Source organism: Cyprinodon tularosa, unplaced genomic scaffold (assembly GCF_016077235.1).
Source record: "Cyprinodon tularosa strain WSP-4 unplaced genomic scaffold, ASM1607723v1 ctg846, whole genome shotgun sequence".
Classification (NCBI taxonomy): domain Eukaryota; kingdom Metazoa; phylum Chordata; class Actinopteri; order Cyprinodontiformes; family Cyprinodontidae; genus Cyprinodon; species Cyprinodon tularosa.
The window spans coordinates 139148-159630 of record NW_024039614.1 but is presented as its reverse complement, the minus strand read 5'-3'; the positions used below and the strand labels follow the sequence as shown (position 1 = coordinate 159630).

Sequence of the window (20483 nt, the reverse complement as noted above, 5' to 3'; positions counted from 1 at the left end):
GCGTTTAGTCCCTCGCTAACTCCAAAGAGAAGCAAAATGGCGGAGAGCGCATCCAGGTTCTCTAGCTAACAGCATCATAATGTTTGGATTTCATTCACTGCTGATGATGTTCTGCTGTGTTTTTAACTTTAGAAAATATGAACATTTGAGGTTGCTGCTTTCCTTTTTTGGACGGGTGGAATAAATATTTGCTAATGCTAACCAAAATTTAGCACTAACTAGATGTTAGCATTAGCTTAAGCGTACCTAGCGCCTGGTTAGCAGAAAGAGAAGAAGTGAGAACAGCTTTCTGACCAGGAGTTAAACTGAACCAGAGAGTTTTTTATGTTTATTTTAGAGAAAATTGGACTCTCTCTGTTTTTTTCTAGTATCTGAATCATCCACCTGAGCTGGCCAAGCTAATTGCCACCGCCCCCCAGCATGTTTCCAGCTAACATTTTTTATCTCCACTGTTATTTATTTATCTTGAGGCCTCCATGAGATCAGAGCAGTTCTGGATCAAGCCGAACTTTTTATTCTTTTGTTTAACGATGCTGCACCGACTACATCTGTCTGGGTTAATAGCTAAAAGTGTCAGAACACAGCCAGCGGCCAATTACCCATATGACCGCTCTCGCTGCTTCCATATAATAAGCTTTACGTTATATGAAAAACTTGGATTTGTGGCATGCAGTCGGAAAGGTTTCTGAAAAGACGGCGGGTCGAGTCGATCTGCTCCTGTTCAGGTTTATCTGGTTAAGCTTCATTTACAGCCATGTTTCCCGTTTTTCCACCCTGAATCAGCTGCGCCCAGAAAATATGGATGTTTCCCCCGTTTCACACCATAACCAGCAGCCACTCACCTTCTGCACGGCGCTTCCCTTCCCCTCCCCTCCAGTCCCCCTCCCGCCCTCCATCTTCTTCATCTTGTACCTATATTTTTATACTGGCACAGCAGCAGGTTTTTGAAAGTCTTCTTGAAGGTGGCGTTGCACAGTGCGTAACACGCTGGGTTGATGGTGGAGTTGACATAACACAGCCAGTAGCCGATGGCCCACACCGTGTCAGGCACGCAGGACTGACAGAAGGTGGATATCAGCACCATGACATTATAAGGCGTCCACGTAATGATGAAAGCCAGGAGGATGGCGAAGATGGTCTTGGTTACCTGCACAGAAAGGAGAAAAGTGGAGCAGAATTTCTTTTATAAAACATCGCATTTGTTTTTTTTGTTTTATTTAAACATTTTGGATGCAGCTGAAACTGCAATCTTACATGCACTCCTTTCTACACTTTAGAAAAGTCCTGCTAATGATGAAGATCAGATGGGAACACATTGATGATATCATCATTATACTGCATCAGGAGGAGGATTGAGGGACCTGACCAACTCCAGTTCATATTTGGGTTCAAAGTCAAAGTCAATCCTGAAGAAACAATTCTATTCAGTTTATTTCTATAGCTCCAATTCACATCATGTCATCTCAGGTCACTTTCCAGTTCAACCAGATCATCCAGTCAGATTGATTCAAAGTTTTCTATTTAAGGAAAACCAGCTGATTGCATCGACTCATTGACTCTTCAGCAATCCCTCACACTAAGCATGCTTGTAGCGACAGTGGAGAGGAAAAACTCCCTTTGAACAGGAAGAAACCTCCAGCAGAACCAGGCTCAGTGTGAGCGGCCATCTGCTGAGGCCCACTGGGGTTCAAGGAGACAGAAGCAGAGATACGGAAAGAGACAGAAACAGAAGAGAAACAGGACTACACTGAAACACAGGCCAAGCTCCAACATCTATAAACAAAAGATGTATATGGCAGCAGCACAGCTGATGTTTCTCTCCAGGGTGGAGAGGATAGAGATTGAACTAACAGATTCTGCAGAGTGGCAGAATAGAGATAGAATGAAGCAGAATGATGAAAAAGGGGTCCCTATGTCCTCCAGCAGTCTAAGCCTATAGCAGCAGAACTATAGAGATAGCTCAGGATAACCTGAGCCACTCTAACTAGAAGCTTTATCAAAAAGGAAAGTTTTAAGCCTAGCCTTAAAAGTAGACAGGGTGTCACCAGTAAAAGGAAAGTTTTAAGCCCTTAAAAGTTGACGGTGTCACTAGTTTCTTCTAGATTTTGGATACTGATCAGTTCTCGATTATGGATTCTGTATTTCTTCATTAAAGTTTGCAATACATCTTCTCTTCCTCTTCAGCTCTGCAACAAGTATCCACTAATCCTAAAATAAACATGATGGACCTTAATGTGATGCTGTTCGTGAACGAGATGTGTTCTGTGTCCCAAAATAGACGGTTCTGGTAGGAAATGAGCGAAACCAGTCCTGAAAGGCCGCTCTGCGAGGAAGAAGAACCTTTAGTATGGAGATATGACCTAAAATAGACGTAGGGTTCATTTTGATCGGTTTTACTTATAAAAGATTGGAAGCTTAAGCATCTAAGACAGAGAGGTGGCAGCATCATGCTGAGGGAGACTTCTGCTGATCTCTGTCCTAGAAGACATCAGTAATCTGAGGTTTTGACAAAAATTAACAGTTCTAAAATGTTTAAATTCAAAAAGTTCAAGAAAGTCTTTAAAAAAGTGGCAAAAAATTATTTCAATACTCTCGTCTCTAGCAATAAAAATCACTTTAATAGTCCCAACCGACCTTAAGCAGGGAAAGTTGAGTCTGATTAAATGTTTTTTTAAATCTCTGGTTTCAGCCGTACGTGTGAAGAGCAGCTAGTAAAAGCTCTGGGAGGATGCACGACTCGGTGTTACATAAATAAAACAGAAGTGAAAAGCAGTGAATGCCGTTATGTCCTTGTAGCAAATACAAGCGTTTCCAAAGGCATTCACTTCCAACAGAAAAGTATGAATTATTCAAGTACACAGAGAGAGAGAAAGAAAGAAAGACGTCTATTTCAGGGAGCAGTTTTTACATGACTGCAAATAACCTGTTTTCACTTCCAGCTCTAACTGCCAGACTACAGCCTGCTGCTGCAAAGACGCGTTTAAATGCCTAAAATACCCGCCTGGTGGAGAGAAACAGCAACAAAGGGTTAAAAAGGACGGGCAGCAGCCAGAGGGAGGCTTTCAGTTGCACATGGAGTCATTTAGATTCATCCAGGATTCACTTTGACAGATTTCAGATCCAGATGAAGCACCTGGGAGCTAACGAGCAAAGCAAAAACAGAAGCAGCAGGTTCTGCTTTCCAGCCTGAGGAGTCCGTCCAGCAGGGGGGGGGGTTATGTTGCAGAAAATAATATTATAGAGTTTATTTCTATTTATTTGGTTAATAATGGCTGCTAAGGTTGTTCAAAGACTTCCAAACATACTGACCAAAGTAAAGTATGGAGCTACAAAGGGGCCATAAAAGAAAACAATAAAAAAGTGTAACAAAAAAAAATGTCTGAAACTAAAAACTATTTTTTAAACTGTGAAGAAAGGATTTGAAACAAAAAAAATATATATAAAAAAAACATATGAAACTGAAACAGTAAAACTGAGAAGTGTTTTTGAAACCAAAAAGAAGAAAAAAGATTTTTTTTTTAAACTGAAAGAAAAAAATAAAATAATCTGAAACTGAAAAATATTTTTTAAATTGAAAAAAAAAAAAACATGTTTGAAACTGAAAAAGAAAACAAACTACAATAATCAGAAACAAACTGGAAAGTGAAACTTTTTTGAAACCATAAGGAAGAAAAGATTTGAAAAAAATATATATATGTTTTGGAAACTGGGGAACAAAAACTAAAACTAAAAAAGAAAAAAACTAAAATAATCTGAAAATTGAAAACAAAAGAAACTTAGAAAAATATATATAAAAAAATATATATATTTTTTAAGTATATTAAACCAAAAAGAAAAAGATTTGAAACAAAAATATTTTTGAAAACTGACAAAAAAATATAAATATGTATATTTGAAGTAAAAAAAAATTTTTTTTAAGAAACTTTTTTTTTTTTTTTTTCAAGCTGCTGGCCTCTCAGCATGGGGGCGGGCTTAGATGACACAAGAGCGAGGTCTGATGACCGGAAAATTTATATTGAGACATTCTATAGTCAATTCTATAGACATAGAATAACATGATGCTTTAATGATTTTTTTCTATGATTTTTTTTTCTATAATTTTTTTTACTTCCCACAGTTCCTGAATGCATCAACTCAGAATACAATGTCTATGGATCCAAAGCTGTCAGTCACCAAATTCAGAACTCATGTCACCTAAGTCCCGCCTCCATGTAGAAGTCAGCAATTTCCAACTGCAAAATACATTTATTTTTCCTTTAAAATTATTTTTTTTTTTAAAGAAATTCATGGCTACAGTTTGACTCCATACTGGGTAGCATTTCTGTAGAAATTTAATCTGAAGGCAGTTTTCTTTTAGATTTAAATCTTTTGTTTCCAGTTTAAATAATATTTTTCAGTTTCCAAATTAAAAAATCCTGTTTTGAAAAAAAAAAACTTTTTGCCTCCGATTTAACTTTAATGGAAAAATGAAAGGAAAAAATCTATAAAAAAGAAAAAAAAGAAAAAGCAAAACAACTTAGCTTTAGAGAAACAGTTTGCCGACCTTAAGTAGGCCCACATTTCTAAATCAAAAATATTGCATTGGTTTCATTCTCATTTTAAAAATCTTAGACAAAAAAGAAATTGTCTAAAGAATTATTAAATAAACAGGATCAAATCCCTAAAGACTCAAGGTTTTGTAAAACATTGAAGTGGTATTTTATGTTACTTTCAGATATTGACTTCTTCCTCGCCGAGCAGCCTTTCAGGACTGGTTTCACTCATTTCCTACCAGAAGCGTCCATTTTGGGACGTTCGCTTTTGTTGGCTTAGAGTTCCAGCCTTGGATGGAGCTGGGCTCGTCCCTGATGGGTCGTTAGCGCTTTGCAGGGAGGTTTTCACCGTCACCATCACTCTAGAAGGATCTAAAATATGTAGATAGGGTTTTTATTTCTGTTTATTTGCTCATTCTTGAAAAGATTTCTTTTACTCTAAGATTTGTAATATGAGCATTAACACAAACAGGAATAGAACTGAAAAACTGACTGATGGAAAACTCAATAAAAAAAATCTGCTTTAGCTGAACTCCAAACATGTTAAAAATAGAAATATGAGCATTTGTAGAGTGGTGGGTTTATGGAGCCCAGAGGGCAGCGCTGCAGTGACAACCAGCCCCGGAAGATTAGCTGCAAAGCAATTCCCTCTCTTTCTGTCAGTGAGATTAAGGCTGTGCTTTCCTTTATGCACAGTCTGAATGAAAAATGCAAAACACAAAAAAACAGTGGAAAACACTATATGAAGAGGGGGCGGAAGCAATACAGTCTGTTAATGCATGCATTCACGCTAGACCTCCTAAAAGAGCGTCTGCAGCAGCGTGATGGATCGGCGGCGTGATAACACCACACAGATGTTCTTTTGTTGATAGAAATCAGGAAAATATTGCTGTGCTGTGCCGCCGTGAGCTCAGCCTGCAGCACAATCCCTCCCGTCTCCTGCAGGTGTGTATCAGCCATTGTCTCCAGAGTTCCAGGTGTGGGACCAGCCGTTCTTACACACTTCACACGTTTCGTAAGTCAGTGCCTTATGGGAGCATAATGCAACTTCTCAAAAGGAGAACTTTCATTATTAGAGAAGAATCTGATGATACGACTTTGCTGTTTGGCTTCAGAAAAAAAAGTGAATAGCACTTTTTCATAAATATATTTATAGAAATAGGAAAGTAAATGTTGATTATCAATAGTTGGATGTAGTTTTTTCAATACCTACAGATTTGTTTTTCTTTTTTTAAGTTTTCACGGCACTAGTGGATTGTTTTTTTCAGTAGGCTGACAGAAAAGGGGGTATGAGAGAGGGGGAGAGACATGCGGAAAGGACCGCAGGTCAGATTCGAACCCGGGTCGGCCAGTCGAGGGCTAAGGGGCTGGTTATACTCCCCCAGCAGTGTGTCGCAGGTTTGACGCAGATATTTTTGATTTATTCCCAATATTGAAGCGTGGTCTGCTCTTTTATTCCACGCCACAACGCCAGAGGGCCAATCATAACCTAGCTGTGGGTCTAGATACGGCCGAGGCGGTGAGGATGTGGGGACAAGTTTGTCCGACAACGGAGGGACATGAGGGCCAAAAAGAGCAGGGAACCAGGAGGAAAAAGGCTCCCAGCGTTCTCACCTCGCTCTTCTAGCTGCTCCATCTTCACGAGTCGTTTCCCATAATGGCGGTCAGACCACCAAAGAAAACCCCCAAGATATCTGCGTTAACTGCGAGATCACAAACCAGGCTTAAGCTGATGGGAACATCCCCGTTTGTCCACAGGACCAACAGACATCCAACGGTTATTACAAAACGAATATCTAACGACAGGTTAAGGGAAGCAGAATCCAAATGGAAACTCGCTCACAGAGACAAAAACCGACACTTTAATGGAAAACTTGATGTGAGAGAAAACATCTGAGCCAAAACGAGCAAACCATCCACCTTCTCCTGAAACAAGCTATTAGTCAACACAGATGGCCGGGCCACCGACGGACAGACTGTAGCACCACTGTTATTTTCTTCCTGGCATGATACAAGCAGACCTTCTTCATGCCCTCTGTTGCCAACTGTCTTCGATGGCAAATGGCAGAGAATTACTGAACAATGTCCTTTCTGTTGCTAAACAACTTGTTTTTATCTGAAAACGGGTGTGATGACACCTCGTTCTGCAGATATTTGTGCTTGAATCCAACTTTAATAGAGGGACGGATAGCGCTGTGAACAAAACACAGTCAAAGAGCTTTTTCTAAGGCTTGGAGATGGAATCACAGTGAGTCTAAGAAAACATGAAAATTAGACTAAAATTACTGCAGCAGTTCATCAACGACACATGAAGGAGGTAAAAGAACAACCAAGAACTACGTCTACAGATCCACCGGCCTTAAGGTCAGAGGGCAAACAGCATGGCCTCCATGGTAGTGCAGTTCCCAGAACCCAAAAGAACCACAATCAATGTCTTACATTCACCAAAAAACAGCAAGATATTTGGTTAAATCTTCTACGAACTCACTAAACAAAAGTGGCCCATTTACGAAGGTGAGAAACATTATAAATACTCATATTTTAGACTATTCTGCTTTTAACATTTTTCTTACAAAAACGCAGTAGGAAGACAATCCCCAGGGTAAGGCAGTTTTCCAGAGAGACCCCGGTAGAGTGACGGTTTAAAGTCGTAGCGAAGCGGCCGTTCTAACCGTTGCATTTCTAAATCCTCCTGAGTGGTGCCAGACTTTACACGAGTGAATAAAGTGAATGTGATTGGTTTTTGTTGCTGTCCAGGAAGCATCTTGCTAACCAGTTAGCAGCTTAGTGCTAGCAGGTTCCCAATGGGAAATTCCATTGGGACCAAGTAGCACTAAATTGGTGACTTAGAAACGACGCTGTCAAGGAACGCTATGTACAGCGGAAACATGCAAGAGGAGGAGAGTTTAGTGTCGGAGGTCGTGGATGAGTCCGCTCCGTCATCCATTTTTTATTTAGAGGAGGAAAGCGGACGAAGATGTTGTGGAAGAGGACGCCAGGGCGGCAGAAGCTTGGTTTGGTGTAGAAGGCTTCCAGCCGTACATGTTTGAGCCCTTGCCTCGCAACGCTGCCAGTTCTGTTAGCTCTACGCCTGCCGAAGACACAGACGTCCATCCCCGTGAACACTGGGACGCAACTCAGTGGGAAAGGAAAGGATTCTGATTTCAACCGTTGCGTATATTAGCTGTGACATCAATCAAGATGCTATGACCGAAAAAATTGGATTGACAGATGACCGTTGATCTATGATTGGCCAATTTAATTTCACAAACTAAATATTTATTTTGCATACTAAATATTTAGCCCCAAACTAAATATTTATTTAACAAAGATTTTTATAAATGGATGAATGACATAGTGAAAAATCCAAAATAAGTGATCAAGGAACACAGGAACCGAAACAAAGGAGAATTTTTTCTGGCGTTTTTTTAAGGTTTTTCTTTAAATTTTTTAATTAAAAAGCCTTTCAAATTGTCAGTTTTGGCACAAAACTTTCCAGCTCATCATACCAATGTCCTCTGGGTCTCAGATCAGGACTGCAGCAGAAGCCTTCCTAACCATGATGCTGCTGCTTCTCTACTTTCAATGACTTTTTATTTTAAAGAAAAAATAATCAAAATTAACCCTCACTCGACCACAGGTTAGATCTCCACAAAATATCATTGAAGTAGTCATTTATGTTACTTTCTGATATTGACTTCTTCCTCGCTGAGCGGCCTTTCAGGACTGGTTTTGCTCATTTCCTACCAGAACCGTCCGTTTTGGGCTACAGAACGCATCTCGTTCATGAACAGCATCAGATTTAAGTCAATCATGTTTATGTCAGGATTAGTGGATACAGGTTGAGGACCTAAATGCAGAGCCAAAAAGGCCATGATGATTTCTTGCTAAATTTAATGAAGAAGTAAAAATACAGAATCCATAATCCAGAACTGATCGACAATGAACTCAGGAACCAAAAACTAGGAGACACTAGAGAGGAATAAACCTGAAGGAATGAGGAGAATTCAGCAAAGAGTAGCTGCAGGAGAGGAGATATGGTAAACAGAACAATGAATGGAGTAATCAACTGATTGGGAGCAGGTGTGGACAGAAGGAACTAGAAGGGAACTAGGGGGAAGAAGAGTGGCACAAGGGTGTAAACAAAAAATATACAACCACAAAATAACTAGGATGACACAAAATGTGAATGAAATCAATGAAAAAATAAAAGACAGAATGACATAAATCAAAGTGTAACTGAAAAACTCAAAAGCTTAAACAAATTAAAGAGGGCAGAATCATGACAGGTATTTATATGTCTTTAGATACTTTGTCACTATAATGTGGAGTATCTTGCAAAAAAGTGAAGACTGACACTGAAAGGTTACATGCGTTTAGCTACTATTGGGATGTTTGTCCTTTACTGGTTTCTCTTTATCAACTGGTCTTAAGCTAACCGCTAAGAGGAAGCTACTGTTCCATGTTAGCTATGATTTATTTCTCAAACATAGCAGCATGGGTCATAACCACTCCGGTCAATTCACAAAACACATTTCTTTGAGGCGTGCTGGGAATAAAAGGTAATTTTTCTGGCCTAAGTGAGCAGAGCTCCATGCTTCATTTAGCCTACTAGCTGTATTTATGCAGGAAATTACACTCACTGCTTCATAGAACTAATTATATGGACAGAACTTCTGGATAATTATAAGCTCTGTCTTCATAAGTGTTTATACGGCGCACTGCTCTGCTAAAGACTTAATGTCTCTATGGACCCCGAGTGGCTCTAGTTGAATAACACCAATTTGATATTCAGTGTTCTACCAGCATTTTTTTTTATTTTTTTCTTTTAAAAGCTTTACAACAGTATGAAAAACATTTTAAAGCAATAATGCCCTTCCATAGTGGTGAACTCATACATGGAGGAATTTGAAAGCAGAGCTCTAGACTCGACATGGGAAAAGAACCCAGGTACTGGTTCAGATCCATGGGTCAGAATAAAGACCAAGGATGTCACCGCGTTCACAGACCGCATCAGCACAGCGGACAGAAACATCAAGGTCACCTGGGAAGATGAGAAAGATACGGAAGAAGATAAGGGCCACTGAAAAAATAAAAAAAGTTAACTGATCTTTAAATTTTATTTCAGTAGAATATGAGAACAAAGTCAGAATTCTGACTTTAATCTTAAAATTCTGACTGAATTCTGACAGCTAACAAACATGTTAGCATCCAGCCGTATCCATGTCAGTTTTAGAGACTAGCTCTCTTGTTTTAATCACCTTCTGCTCTTCCATTAATCAAACAGAATCAGCAGGGATCCTCAGGGACGGAAAAAGTCGCCTAATTCCATCATTTTCCACCAATGTGTTCCTGTTCCTCCCAAATAACTCACATCTTTATCATTGAAGCTGAGAGCTCCACATCTCTGCCTTGATGGAGCCCATCTACATTAAGATCCACAATTCTCAGATTAAAGTCGGAGTTCTGAGATTAAAGTCGGAATTCTGAGATTAAAGTCGGAATTCTGAGATTAAAGTCAGAATTCTGAGATTAAAGTCAGAATTGTGAGATTAAAGTCGGAATTCTGAGATTAAAGTCGGAATTCTGAGATTAAAGTCAGAATTCTGAGATTAAAGTCAGAATTGTGAGATTAAAGTCAGAATTGTGAGATTAAAGTTGGAATTCTGAGATTAAAGTCGGAATTCTGAGATGAAGGTCAGAATTCAGAGATCAAAGTCAGAATTCTGAGATTAAAGTCGGAATTCTGAGGTTAAAGTCAGAATTCTCAGATTAAAGTCGGAATTCTCAGATTAAAGTCGGAATTCTGAGATTAAAGTTGGAATTCTGAGATTAAATTCAGAATTCTGAGATTAAAGTTGGAATTCTGAGATTAAAGTCAGAATTCTGAGATTAAAGTCGGAATTCTGAGATTAAAGTCAGAATTCTGAGATTAAAGTCAGAATTCTGAGATTAAAGTCGGAATTCTGAGATTAAAGTCAGAATTCGGAGATTAAAGTCAGAATTCGGAGATTAAAGTCTGAATTCGGAGATTAAAGTCGGAATTCTGAGATTAAAGTCGGAATTCTGAAATTAAAGTTGGAATTCTGAGATTAAAGTCAGAATTCTGAGATTAAAGTCAGAATTCTCAGATTAAAGTCAGAATTCGGAGATTAAAGTCAGAATTCTGAGATTAAAGTCAGAATTCGGAGATTAAAGTCGGAATTCTGAGATTAAAGTCGGAATTCTGAAATTAAAGTCGGAATTCGGAGATTAAAGTCAGAATTCTGAGATTAAAGTCGGAATTCTGAAATTAAAGTCGGAATTCGGAGATTAAAGTCAGAATTCTGAGATTAAAGTTGGAATTCTCAGATTAAAGTCAGAATTCTAACTTTTTCTCATGTTAAACTGAAATAAATGTTAAAGATCAGTTAACTTTTTTTTTTTTTTCCAGTGGCCCTAATCCTCCTCCGTAGAAAGATGACAGCCTTGCCTTCCTGGTTTGCAGGTTCACATCATGGAAGACAGGAAACCCACACACATGGACCAGTACCTCTGTTTTGACTCACACCACCCACTGGAACACAAACTAGGCGTCATCAGAACCCTGCAGACACGAGCAGGAACCATTCCACCACCAACAGAGGAAGGAGGAGAGAACAGGACACATCAGGACATCCCTGAACAACTGTGGTTATCCCAGATGGGCTTTTCTAAAAACCAAGAAGAAAAGCTCTGCTGAGAGGGAAGAAAAGCGAAGGAACATCGTCATTCTGTTGGTTGCTGGAGTCTGGAGGATTTCCAACCAGCGCCGGATCCCAGTGCACTTCAAACCCGGCAACCCCCCTGAGACAAAAACTGCTTCCCCCCAAAGACAAGACACCCAGAAACCAGCCCGACAGCCTGGTTTATGCCGTTCAGACCTTTACTAAACCGCTGCACAGGAGCATGGCTCAACACGGGAGGACCAACTCCTCAGGATAGGACTCTAACCTGAAGGCTAAAGGACACTCGGTCGAGGACAACAACCTCCATATTCTGACCAAGGAAGACAGATGGTTTGACAGAGGGGATAAGGAAGCCATCTTTGTTAACCTGGAAGAACCATCTCTCCACAGAGGAGCAATACCCATATAATACACCTCTCACCCCCCCTCAACTGACTCACACTTCAATGATGGATGTGACCGAAGGGTTAGCGTTAGGGTTAATCCATCAGACCCCCTAACAACCCCCCCATGCCAATAATTCTTTGTTCCACTTCCAGTACATTAACCTCTCTGCTCCCCAGCACTAGTAAGACCTGAAGGAGCCTGTTGGATGAGAGGAGAAACATCTTCTAGAAAATTTCACAACAACTAGCCTAAATTTAACCTTTAAAGCTCGACCATGACCTGTATGGAGGACCAACTCTGCCATATTTCTAAATAAATACATAAATAAATTAATGCTCAATAAGTAAATGAGCATACAATTAACTGCCCCCAAAATACAATAAACAAATAAATGTAGGTAGCAATTAAATTAAAGATACAATATTTTTGTCTGTTTTATTTTTCCTTCTTATTTTTTTACCCTATTAATTCCTTCAATGCTATTTATTTCTGCTTGTTGTTTTTATATTTCTGTCTGCATTTCTGCCTCATTATGCAAATGAGCAGGGGGCGTGGCTTAGAGGGTCACCTTCTGTCTAACCTTTTTAGAAAATGAATGGATGGATATACATTTATGTCTTACTGTATAATTTAATTTCTACCTACATTTATTTGTTTATCTTTTTTTGGGGGGGGGGGGATTAATTGTATGCTTATTTATTTATTGAGCATTTATTTATTTATGTATTATTTTTTAGATATGGCAGAGTTGGTCCTCCATAGGCCTGGTTGATATCTTCACAGATATGTCACCTTCCATAGTCAGTTACTGCTCAGATATGCAACATCCTTAGTAACTTCACCCACTACTCTAAAAGTCTGTTAAACACCATTCACACATTGGGTAAAAGTATAAATAAATGCATAAATAAAACATTTTTATGCTAAAGAAATGTGGGGAAGTTAAAAAATAATCCACTGGACTTTGTTTCCAAGTTTGAAGATTTCTTTTCCCATGCAGGAAGGTTCTTCAATTCAAAATGTCAGGAAGTTCCAGTTTTTATAGAGTTGACCAAAAGCAAAGACTTGTTTTGGCTTAGAAAACATAGAAAGTGAACCGATAGAACGGGTCCACCCCTTAAGAACGGGCTGTTGGTTCTTTATTAGCCCGTAATACCAGATACCTGTCTATGTCTCTGAAAGTGGGTTCGTTAGGGGGAATTGTTGTCCTGGCTGAACAGTGCTGTTATCGTCCTTGGACAAAAGGTAAAGGTGATAAGAGAGGCACGATCTAAACTGGTAGACCAAGTTTTTTACAACATTATTAAGAAGATGGAAGCTTGAAGTCTGAGAAATTCATCCAAGTTGTAAAGTCTAGAGTTTACAGCCTTATTCTGAGCTACGGGAATAAGGAGGCCAACAAATCAGACCAAGTTCCACCAGTTCTGTCAAAAGGAATGGGTCAAAATTCTAGCAAACTGTTGTGAGAATCTTGTAACACTACATCACTAACTCAAAAGGGTTACTTTAAAAGTTAAATTTACTTTTTGTTGTTTTTTAAAGAAGTTTTCAGTATTTTTTTTCTGGTATTTTGCCAAACAAACGTTGGTTTCTTCCAAATGCAGTGCATGTAAAGATGCAGTTTGAGCAGTTTTTGACACATGCTTGCTCAGTGTAAAGACTTACTTTCTTTTCTCTGGCAGCCATCTGTCTTTTCCTCTTGACTTGGCTTCTTGCGATGCTCGCAAACTTTCTCGCCACGGTTCTGGGTCGGCTAATTGGGATGGAACGCCTCTCCGCTCCCTCCACTGGTGGGACGATCTCGATAGCCGTGATGCATTCGTCGCCCGCCTGCTTCGTTACGATCTTTATCTTGGACCACCTCGAAGATGCGTTCATCTTGGGGATGGCAGAGTTGGATGTTGTCGTGACAACTGGATTGGTTGCAGCGCCCTGTATTCAAAAGGGAGGAGTTTTAGTAGCAGATCTTCTCAACACAAGGTCTAAAAGATGAAGCCATACAAAGCTTTTAAATTGATAAAAACATTATATTATTAATTAAAACCGTTTATATCGAGTTCTTTACTCTCTTTCCATTCTAAAAGCTTAAGGTCAAGAGCAATAAAAACATTTCAAAAACATGTAAACACTCATTATATAAAGTTCATAAGACTGAAAAAGGCACCCTATGTGGAGTGATCTCAAAATAAACATCCTATAATTTGAAATAGTTGAAAACAGGAGGCACATAAAAAGGTTGGAATGTGTGCTAATGTTGGAATGGTTGCTAACACAGTGGAACAAATCCCCACCTGTAAATAAAAAATAGAAATGTATTAAAACGAGATCCAGTCACTGACTATGCAATAAAAACACTATGAACTATATGTTATATGTTATATACAGCAAGCATTTATCGCAGCAGTGTTTACTTTGTCCTTTTTGAGCCTTAAAAATAATTTTTGCACCTGACGAGATCAGCAGCTATCATTGTTGTAGATCTGGAGGCACAGTGGCCAAAGGGACATTATGAAGCCAGGCAACCAGAGGTCGCAGTGTTCTCTGTATATACAGAGTGTATACGAAATGAAATGTCAATGCATACAGTTTTTCAACAGTGAATGAACAGCTGAAATAAATATTTCTATTTATGAAGAGCAGCAGTGATCAAGAATATAAACAATGTAGAAGAAAAGGAAAACCAGTTTAAAGTTAAGGAGCAAATGGCATTGATAAAGTAGTAGCCATTGGCTGGTCCTTGGCTGGTCCTTGGTTGGTCCTTGGCTGGTCCTTGGTTGGTCCTTGGTTGGTCCTTGGTTGGTCCTTGGTTGGTCCTTGGCTAGTCCTTGGTTGGTCCTTGGCTGGTCCTTGGTTGGTCCTTGGCTGGTCCTTGGTTGGTCCTTGGCTGGTCCTTGGCTGGTCCTTGGCTGGTCCTTGGTTGGTCCTTGGCTGGTCCTTGGTTGGTCCTTGGCTGGTCCTTGGCTGGTCCTTGGCTGGTCCTTGGCTGGTCCTTGGCTGGTCCTTGGTTGGTCCTTGGCTGGTCCTTGGCTGGTCCTTGGCTGGTCCTTGGTTGGTCCTTGGTTGGTCCTTGGCTGGTCCTTGGTTGGTCCTTGGCTGGTCCTTAGTTGGTCCTTGGCTGGTCCTTGGTTGGTCCTTGGCTGGTCCTTGGTTGGTCCTTGGCTGGTGCTTTGCTGGTCCTTGGCTGGTGCTTTGCTGGTCCTTGGCTGGTCCTTGGTTGGTCCTTGGTTGGTCCTTGGCTGGTACTTGGTTGGTCCTTGGCTAGTCCTTGGTTAGTCCTTGGCTGGTACTTGGTTGGTCCTTGGCTGGTCCTTGGTTGGTCCTTTTCTGGTACTTGGTTGGTCCTTGGCTGGTCCTTGGCTGGTCCTTGATTGGTCCTTGACTGGTACTTGGTTGGTCCTTTTCTGGCCCTTGGCTGGTCCTTGGTTGGTCCTTGGCTGGTCCTTGATTGGTCCTTGATTGGTCCTTGGTTGGTCCTTGATTGGTCCTTGGTTGGTCCTTGGCTGGTCCTTGATTGGTCCTTGACTGGTACTTGGTTGGTACTTGGCTGGTCCTTGATTGGTCCTTGGCTGGTCCTTGGTTGGTCCTTGGCTGGTCCTTGGTTGGTCCTTGACTGGTACTTGGTTGGTACTTGGCTGGTCCTTGATTGGTCCTTGGCTGGTCCTTGGTTGGTCCTTGACTGGTACTTGGTTGGTACTTGGCTGGTCCTTGATTGGTCCTTGGCTGGTCCTTGGTTGGTCCTTGGCTGGTACTTGGTTGGTCCTTAGCTGGTCCTTGGCTGGTCCTTGGCTGGTCCTTGGTTGGTCCTTGACTGGTCCTTGGCTGGTCCTTGGCTGGTCCTTGGTTGGTCCTTTTCTGGTACTTGGTTGGTCCTTTTCTGGTACTTGGTTGGTCCTTGGCTGGTCCTTGGCTGGTCCTTGGTTGGTCCTTGACTGGTCCTTGGCTGGTCCTTGGCTGGTCCTTGGTTGGTCCTTTTCTGGTCCTTGGCTGGTCCTTGGCTGGTCCTTGATTGGTCCTTGATTGGTCCTTGGTTGGTCCTTGATTGGTCCTTGGTTGGTCCTTGGCTGGTCCTTGATTGGTCCTTGACTGGTCCTTGGCTGGTACTTGGCTGGTCCTTGATTGGTCCTTAGCTGGTCCTTGGTTGGTCCTTGGCTGGTCCTTGGTTGGTCCTTGACTGGTACTTGGTTGGTACTTGGCTGGTCCTTGATTGGTCCTTGGCTGGTCCTTGGTTGGTCCTTGACTGGTACTTGGTTGGTACTTGGCTGGTCCTTGATTGGTCCTTGGCTGGTCCTTGGTTGGTCTTTGGCTTATTCCCTAAAATTCCTTTTTAAACATCTAAACTATTCTTTCTGTCATGGTTTGTGGACAATAAGATCTAAAGAGCAGCGCCATCTCCTGGTCAGACCCTGTAATTCAGTGAAAGGGTGGAGTCAGAGTAGAAAATTATTCACACCCAGGAGAAGGCCAGTGGCTGGAAGTTGGAGGGGATTTTGCTGCCATTTTGGCTTTTGACATGGAACGGCCATTTTGAATGGCTGCTACTGTATGGAACGGTTCAGTGCAGCACAGAATAATAAATGTGGTGCGAACAGTAGAACGCAGTAGAACTACAGTAGAACTACAGTAGAATTACAGTAGAACTACAGTAGAACGCAATAGATCAGTAGGGAGAGAAGACAGGTAGCAGCGTGTTTGATCAGCTGCAGCTGTCGAACTTTATTGGCAAACCTATGAAGACTCTGTTATGATAAATGCATGGATGAGTTTTTCTAGATCCTGCTTAGACATTAGAGCTTTAATCCTGGACCTCACTGCTTCACAGAGTGTGTATGGTTGGAAAGCATCCTCATATCTTCTCACAGGCGTCTTCATTAAGGTGGAGGAAGAACCCCAGCATCAGAGATCATCAGGAAACTGAAGAGGAACCATTGAAATGCAAACATTTGCACTGAATAAACCTTCGTGTGTGTTGGAGCAGCTGACAGACAGTTTGAAGAGTAGCTGAGCAAACAAGAGCGAGCAGCTCAGAGCTACAAGGTCTTAATCCGACAGGATTGTAGTAAAAAAAGAAAAGAAGCAGAAGCAAAGCAAGCAGTTCATCTGAGGAAACCGACAGCAGCTCAGTAAAAAAAAGCAACAGAAAGGATCCAGAGAGCATGAATCTGCACCCGGCTAAAGGAGACGCATCCTCCCTGCTGTTAAACATTTAGGATATGTCTATGAGCAGAAATGTTCATTACGTCTCTTACCCAGAAATCAATCTCAGATAATGAGATCTCATCTCCTCACTTTCACCTATTTTGGGCTCCTTACAGAATGAGCTGTTTCAGGGCTCCTTGACTTTTGGAAGCTGTAAATGAGGGAGGGCGCTTTCAGCCCCCCCGTTCACATGAAACAGGCTGCAAAAAGGAAGCAGAATGGAACACATGTAGGACGTTTACTGAGGATGCAGAGGATGAAGAATGGGAGCCTCCTGCACAGCCGGCAGGGATGCAGCAGGTTGTTGGTGAAGCTCAGGAATTCCTGCTTCTTCCGGGCTACGAAAGAGAGAGCCCAAATGTACGCTGGAAGCCATGTCTCTGTTATCCTGTGTTATTAAAATCTCTGAGGTTTCATGCTTTTATAAAATGCTGATGTCTGTAAAATATTTCTAGGAGGCAATCTGATTTTTTTTAGGTCTGAAGAAGTTGCCGAAAAAATAAGACGCTATAGTCCTAGCATTTTTTGAGCATATTTTAAGTGTAACTTTGCATCATGCTAAGCATTAGTTGTCTCTATGCATTAATTTCACAGTTGAGTTGTGTATAAACTTTATTCCGCTATAAATGATTTTTTTTTTAATTTAAGATGTGATATTAAAGTGATTTTTTTAGTTTTACTTTGCTTGGGTTGGGTTGGGGTTAATCTGCAACCCTTTGCCTGGTTCTGCTGGAGGTTTCTTCCTGTTCAAAGGGAGTTTTTCCTCTCCACTGTCGCTACAAGCATGCTTAGTGTGAGGGATTGCTGAAGAGTCAATGAGTCGATGCAATCAGCTGGTTTTCCTTAGATAGAAAACTTTGAATCAATCTGACTGGATGATCTGGTTGATCTGGAAAATTACATGATGTGAATTGGAGCTATAGAAATAAACTGAATAGAAATGGTCATAATTATTTTGTTTTTATATTCCACTGAAAACAGATCTTTACGCTACATTTCTACCAACATTTTGGGCGTGTTTGATATCGTGGCTTGTTTACCATCTATCACAACAGCCAAAAACCATAGAGTTGTTGCTAACGAGGCAAAGCGTCGCCGTTTTCTCAGAAAATAACGAGCCAGAGTGTCAGTAAGAGAAATATCTATAAACAGTAGAGCTAGGCTTTCACACTGCAGAGGAAGGAGATGGATTCTGGTGTAAAAGGCCTGCATTGACCTAAAAAAAAAAAAAAAAAAAAGAAAGATGCTACTGAAGAGACTTTAGCTGTTTACAGTTTAGCCAAGTCAGAGCACTCAAACCAAATAGGGGCATTTATTTCTGGGATCTTTTGTCATGCAAACGCTCCAGACCTGTGCACCCCCCTGCACAGGTCTGCTGCTCTTTAGATCTTAATGTCCACAAACCATGACAGGAAGAATATTACAGATGTTTAAAAAGGAATTGTAGGGGACAAGGCAACGACCAACCAAGGACCAGCCAAGGACCAACCAATGACCAGCCAAGACCCAGCCAAGGACCAACCAATGACCAGCCAAGGACCAACCAATGACCAGCCAAGGACCAACCAATGACCAGCCAAGACCCAGCCAATGACAAACCAAGGACCAACCAATGACCAGCCAAGGACCAACCAATGACCAGCCAAGACCCAGCCAATGACAAACCAAGGACCAACCAATGACCAGCCAAGGACCAACCAATGACCAGCCAAGACCCAGCCAATGACAAACCAAGGACCAACCAATGACCAGCCAAGGACCAACCAATGACCAGCCAAGACCCAGCCAATGACAAACCAAGGACCAACCAATGACCAGCCAAGGACCAACCAATGACCAGCCAAGAACCAGCCAATGACAAACCAAGGACCAACCAATGACCAGCCAAGGACCAACCAATGACCAGCCAAGACCCAGCCAATGACAAACCAAGGACCAACCAATGACCAGCCAAGGACCAACCAATGACCAGCCAAGACCCAGCCAATGACAAATCAAGGACCAACCAATGACCAGCCAAGGACCAACCAATGACCAGCCAAGACCCAGCCAATGAAAAACCAAGGACCTACCAATGACCAGCCAAGGACCAACCAATGACCAGCCAAGACCCAGCCAATGACAAACCAAGGACCAACCAATGACCAGCCAAGGACCAACCAATGACCAGCCAAGGACCAACCAATGACCAGCCAAGATCCAGCCAATGACAAACCAAGGACCAACCAATGACCAGCCAAGGACCAGCCAAGGACCAGTCAAGGACCATCCATGGACCAGTCAAGGACCAACCAATGACCAGCCAAGGACCAGCTATAGACCAATCAAGGACCAACCAAGGACAAACCAAGGACCAACCAATGACCAGCCAAGACCCAGCCAATGACAAACCAAGGACCAACCAATGACAAACCAAGGACCCAACAATGACCATCCAAGGACCAGCAAAGGACCAGTCAAGGACCAACCAATGACCAGCCAAGACCCAGCCAATGACAAACCAAGGACCAGCCAAGTACCAGCCAAGGACCAACCAATGACCAGCCAAGGACCAACCAATGACCAGCCAAGGACCAGTCAAGGACCATCCATGGACCAGTCAAGGACCAACCAATGACCAGCCAAGGACCAACCAAGGACCAGCCAAGGACCATCCAAGGACCATCCAAGGACCAACCAAGGACCAACCAATGACCAGCCAAGGACCAACCAAGGACCAACCAAGGACCAATCAAGGACCAATCAATGACCAGTAAAGGACCATCCAAGGACCAGTAAAGGACCATCCAAGGACCAACCAAGGACAAACTAAGGACCAACCAATGACCATCCAAGGACCAGCAAAGGACCAGTCAAGGACCAGCCAAGGACCAACCAAGGATCAGCCAAGGACCAACCAATGACAAACCAAGGACTACTGTAGGTGGAAGTCTGTTATAGTCCAGGTCAGTGAAATACTCAGGAGAGCAAGATAGAAAAGATTAAATGATAAATGTTCAAATGTTCATGTACTCCGTCATAAACTGATCATAGCAGGATTACAGCCACAGCTTCCCTGGGACGCAGTGACTGAAGCCAGGCTAGCATGGACAGGAACCAACCGCAGGCTAGAGTCTAACAGAAAGACCTTATGATGCAGGCGGATCATCTACTGATAACACTCCTTAACAAATAACAAATTAACCTAAAACAGGACAGATACGCCTCACAACAAATGATTCATCCTTCCACCAACAGAGAGTGATCCCCACTTTCTATAACTCATCAAATTAAACCTTACTTCAGTTCATTTTGCCCCGCTACTCCTGTCTGTGGAGGATCCATAAAATGAATATAATGGATATAATGATATAATGTCTAAATTATTGTTAGATTTAGGAACTCAAACTCAATTTGAATATTGCAACACTTTATTGATGACTTCATTGCTAGAAGTGGAGAGAACAGCAATAAATGAAGAATTCCTGTTTACTGAGACATTAAAATGAAACAAAATAAAATAATATTAGCTGTTTGATTGTGTGTCAACAAGATTTCTTCCAGGAAACATTTTTTATAGGAGAAAAATACCAACAAATCAGCATAAAACACGATTTGCAGTCAGTGTGGACTCCCATCACATCAGCACTGATATCCTTTCTGCAGACAATACAGCAGAGAC

At 41.6% G+C, this 20483-nt stretch overlaps 1 protein-coding gene across 1 annotated transcript in view; it reads right to left on the bottom strand.

Moving 5' to 3' along the window:
- Nucleotides 1-901: 901 nt before the first annotated feature.
- The window catches only part of chrm4a (cholinergic receptor, muscarinic 4a), a 70783-nt gene continuing 51201 nt past the window's right edge, over nucleotides 902-20483 (bottom strand). Inside the window, exons 6-7 of the mRNA XM_038272898.1 lie at nucleotides 13292-13558; nucleotides 902-1147 (exon numbers count right to left, since the gene is read on the bottom strand). Coding sequence (XP_038128826.1) covers nucleotides 902-1147; nucleotides 13292-13558 — 513 coding nt within the window. The remainder of the gene's footprint in view (nucleotides 1148-13291; nucleotides 13559-20483) is intronic.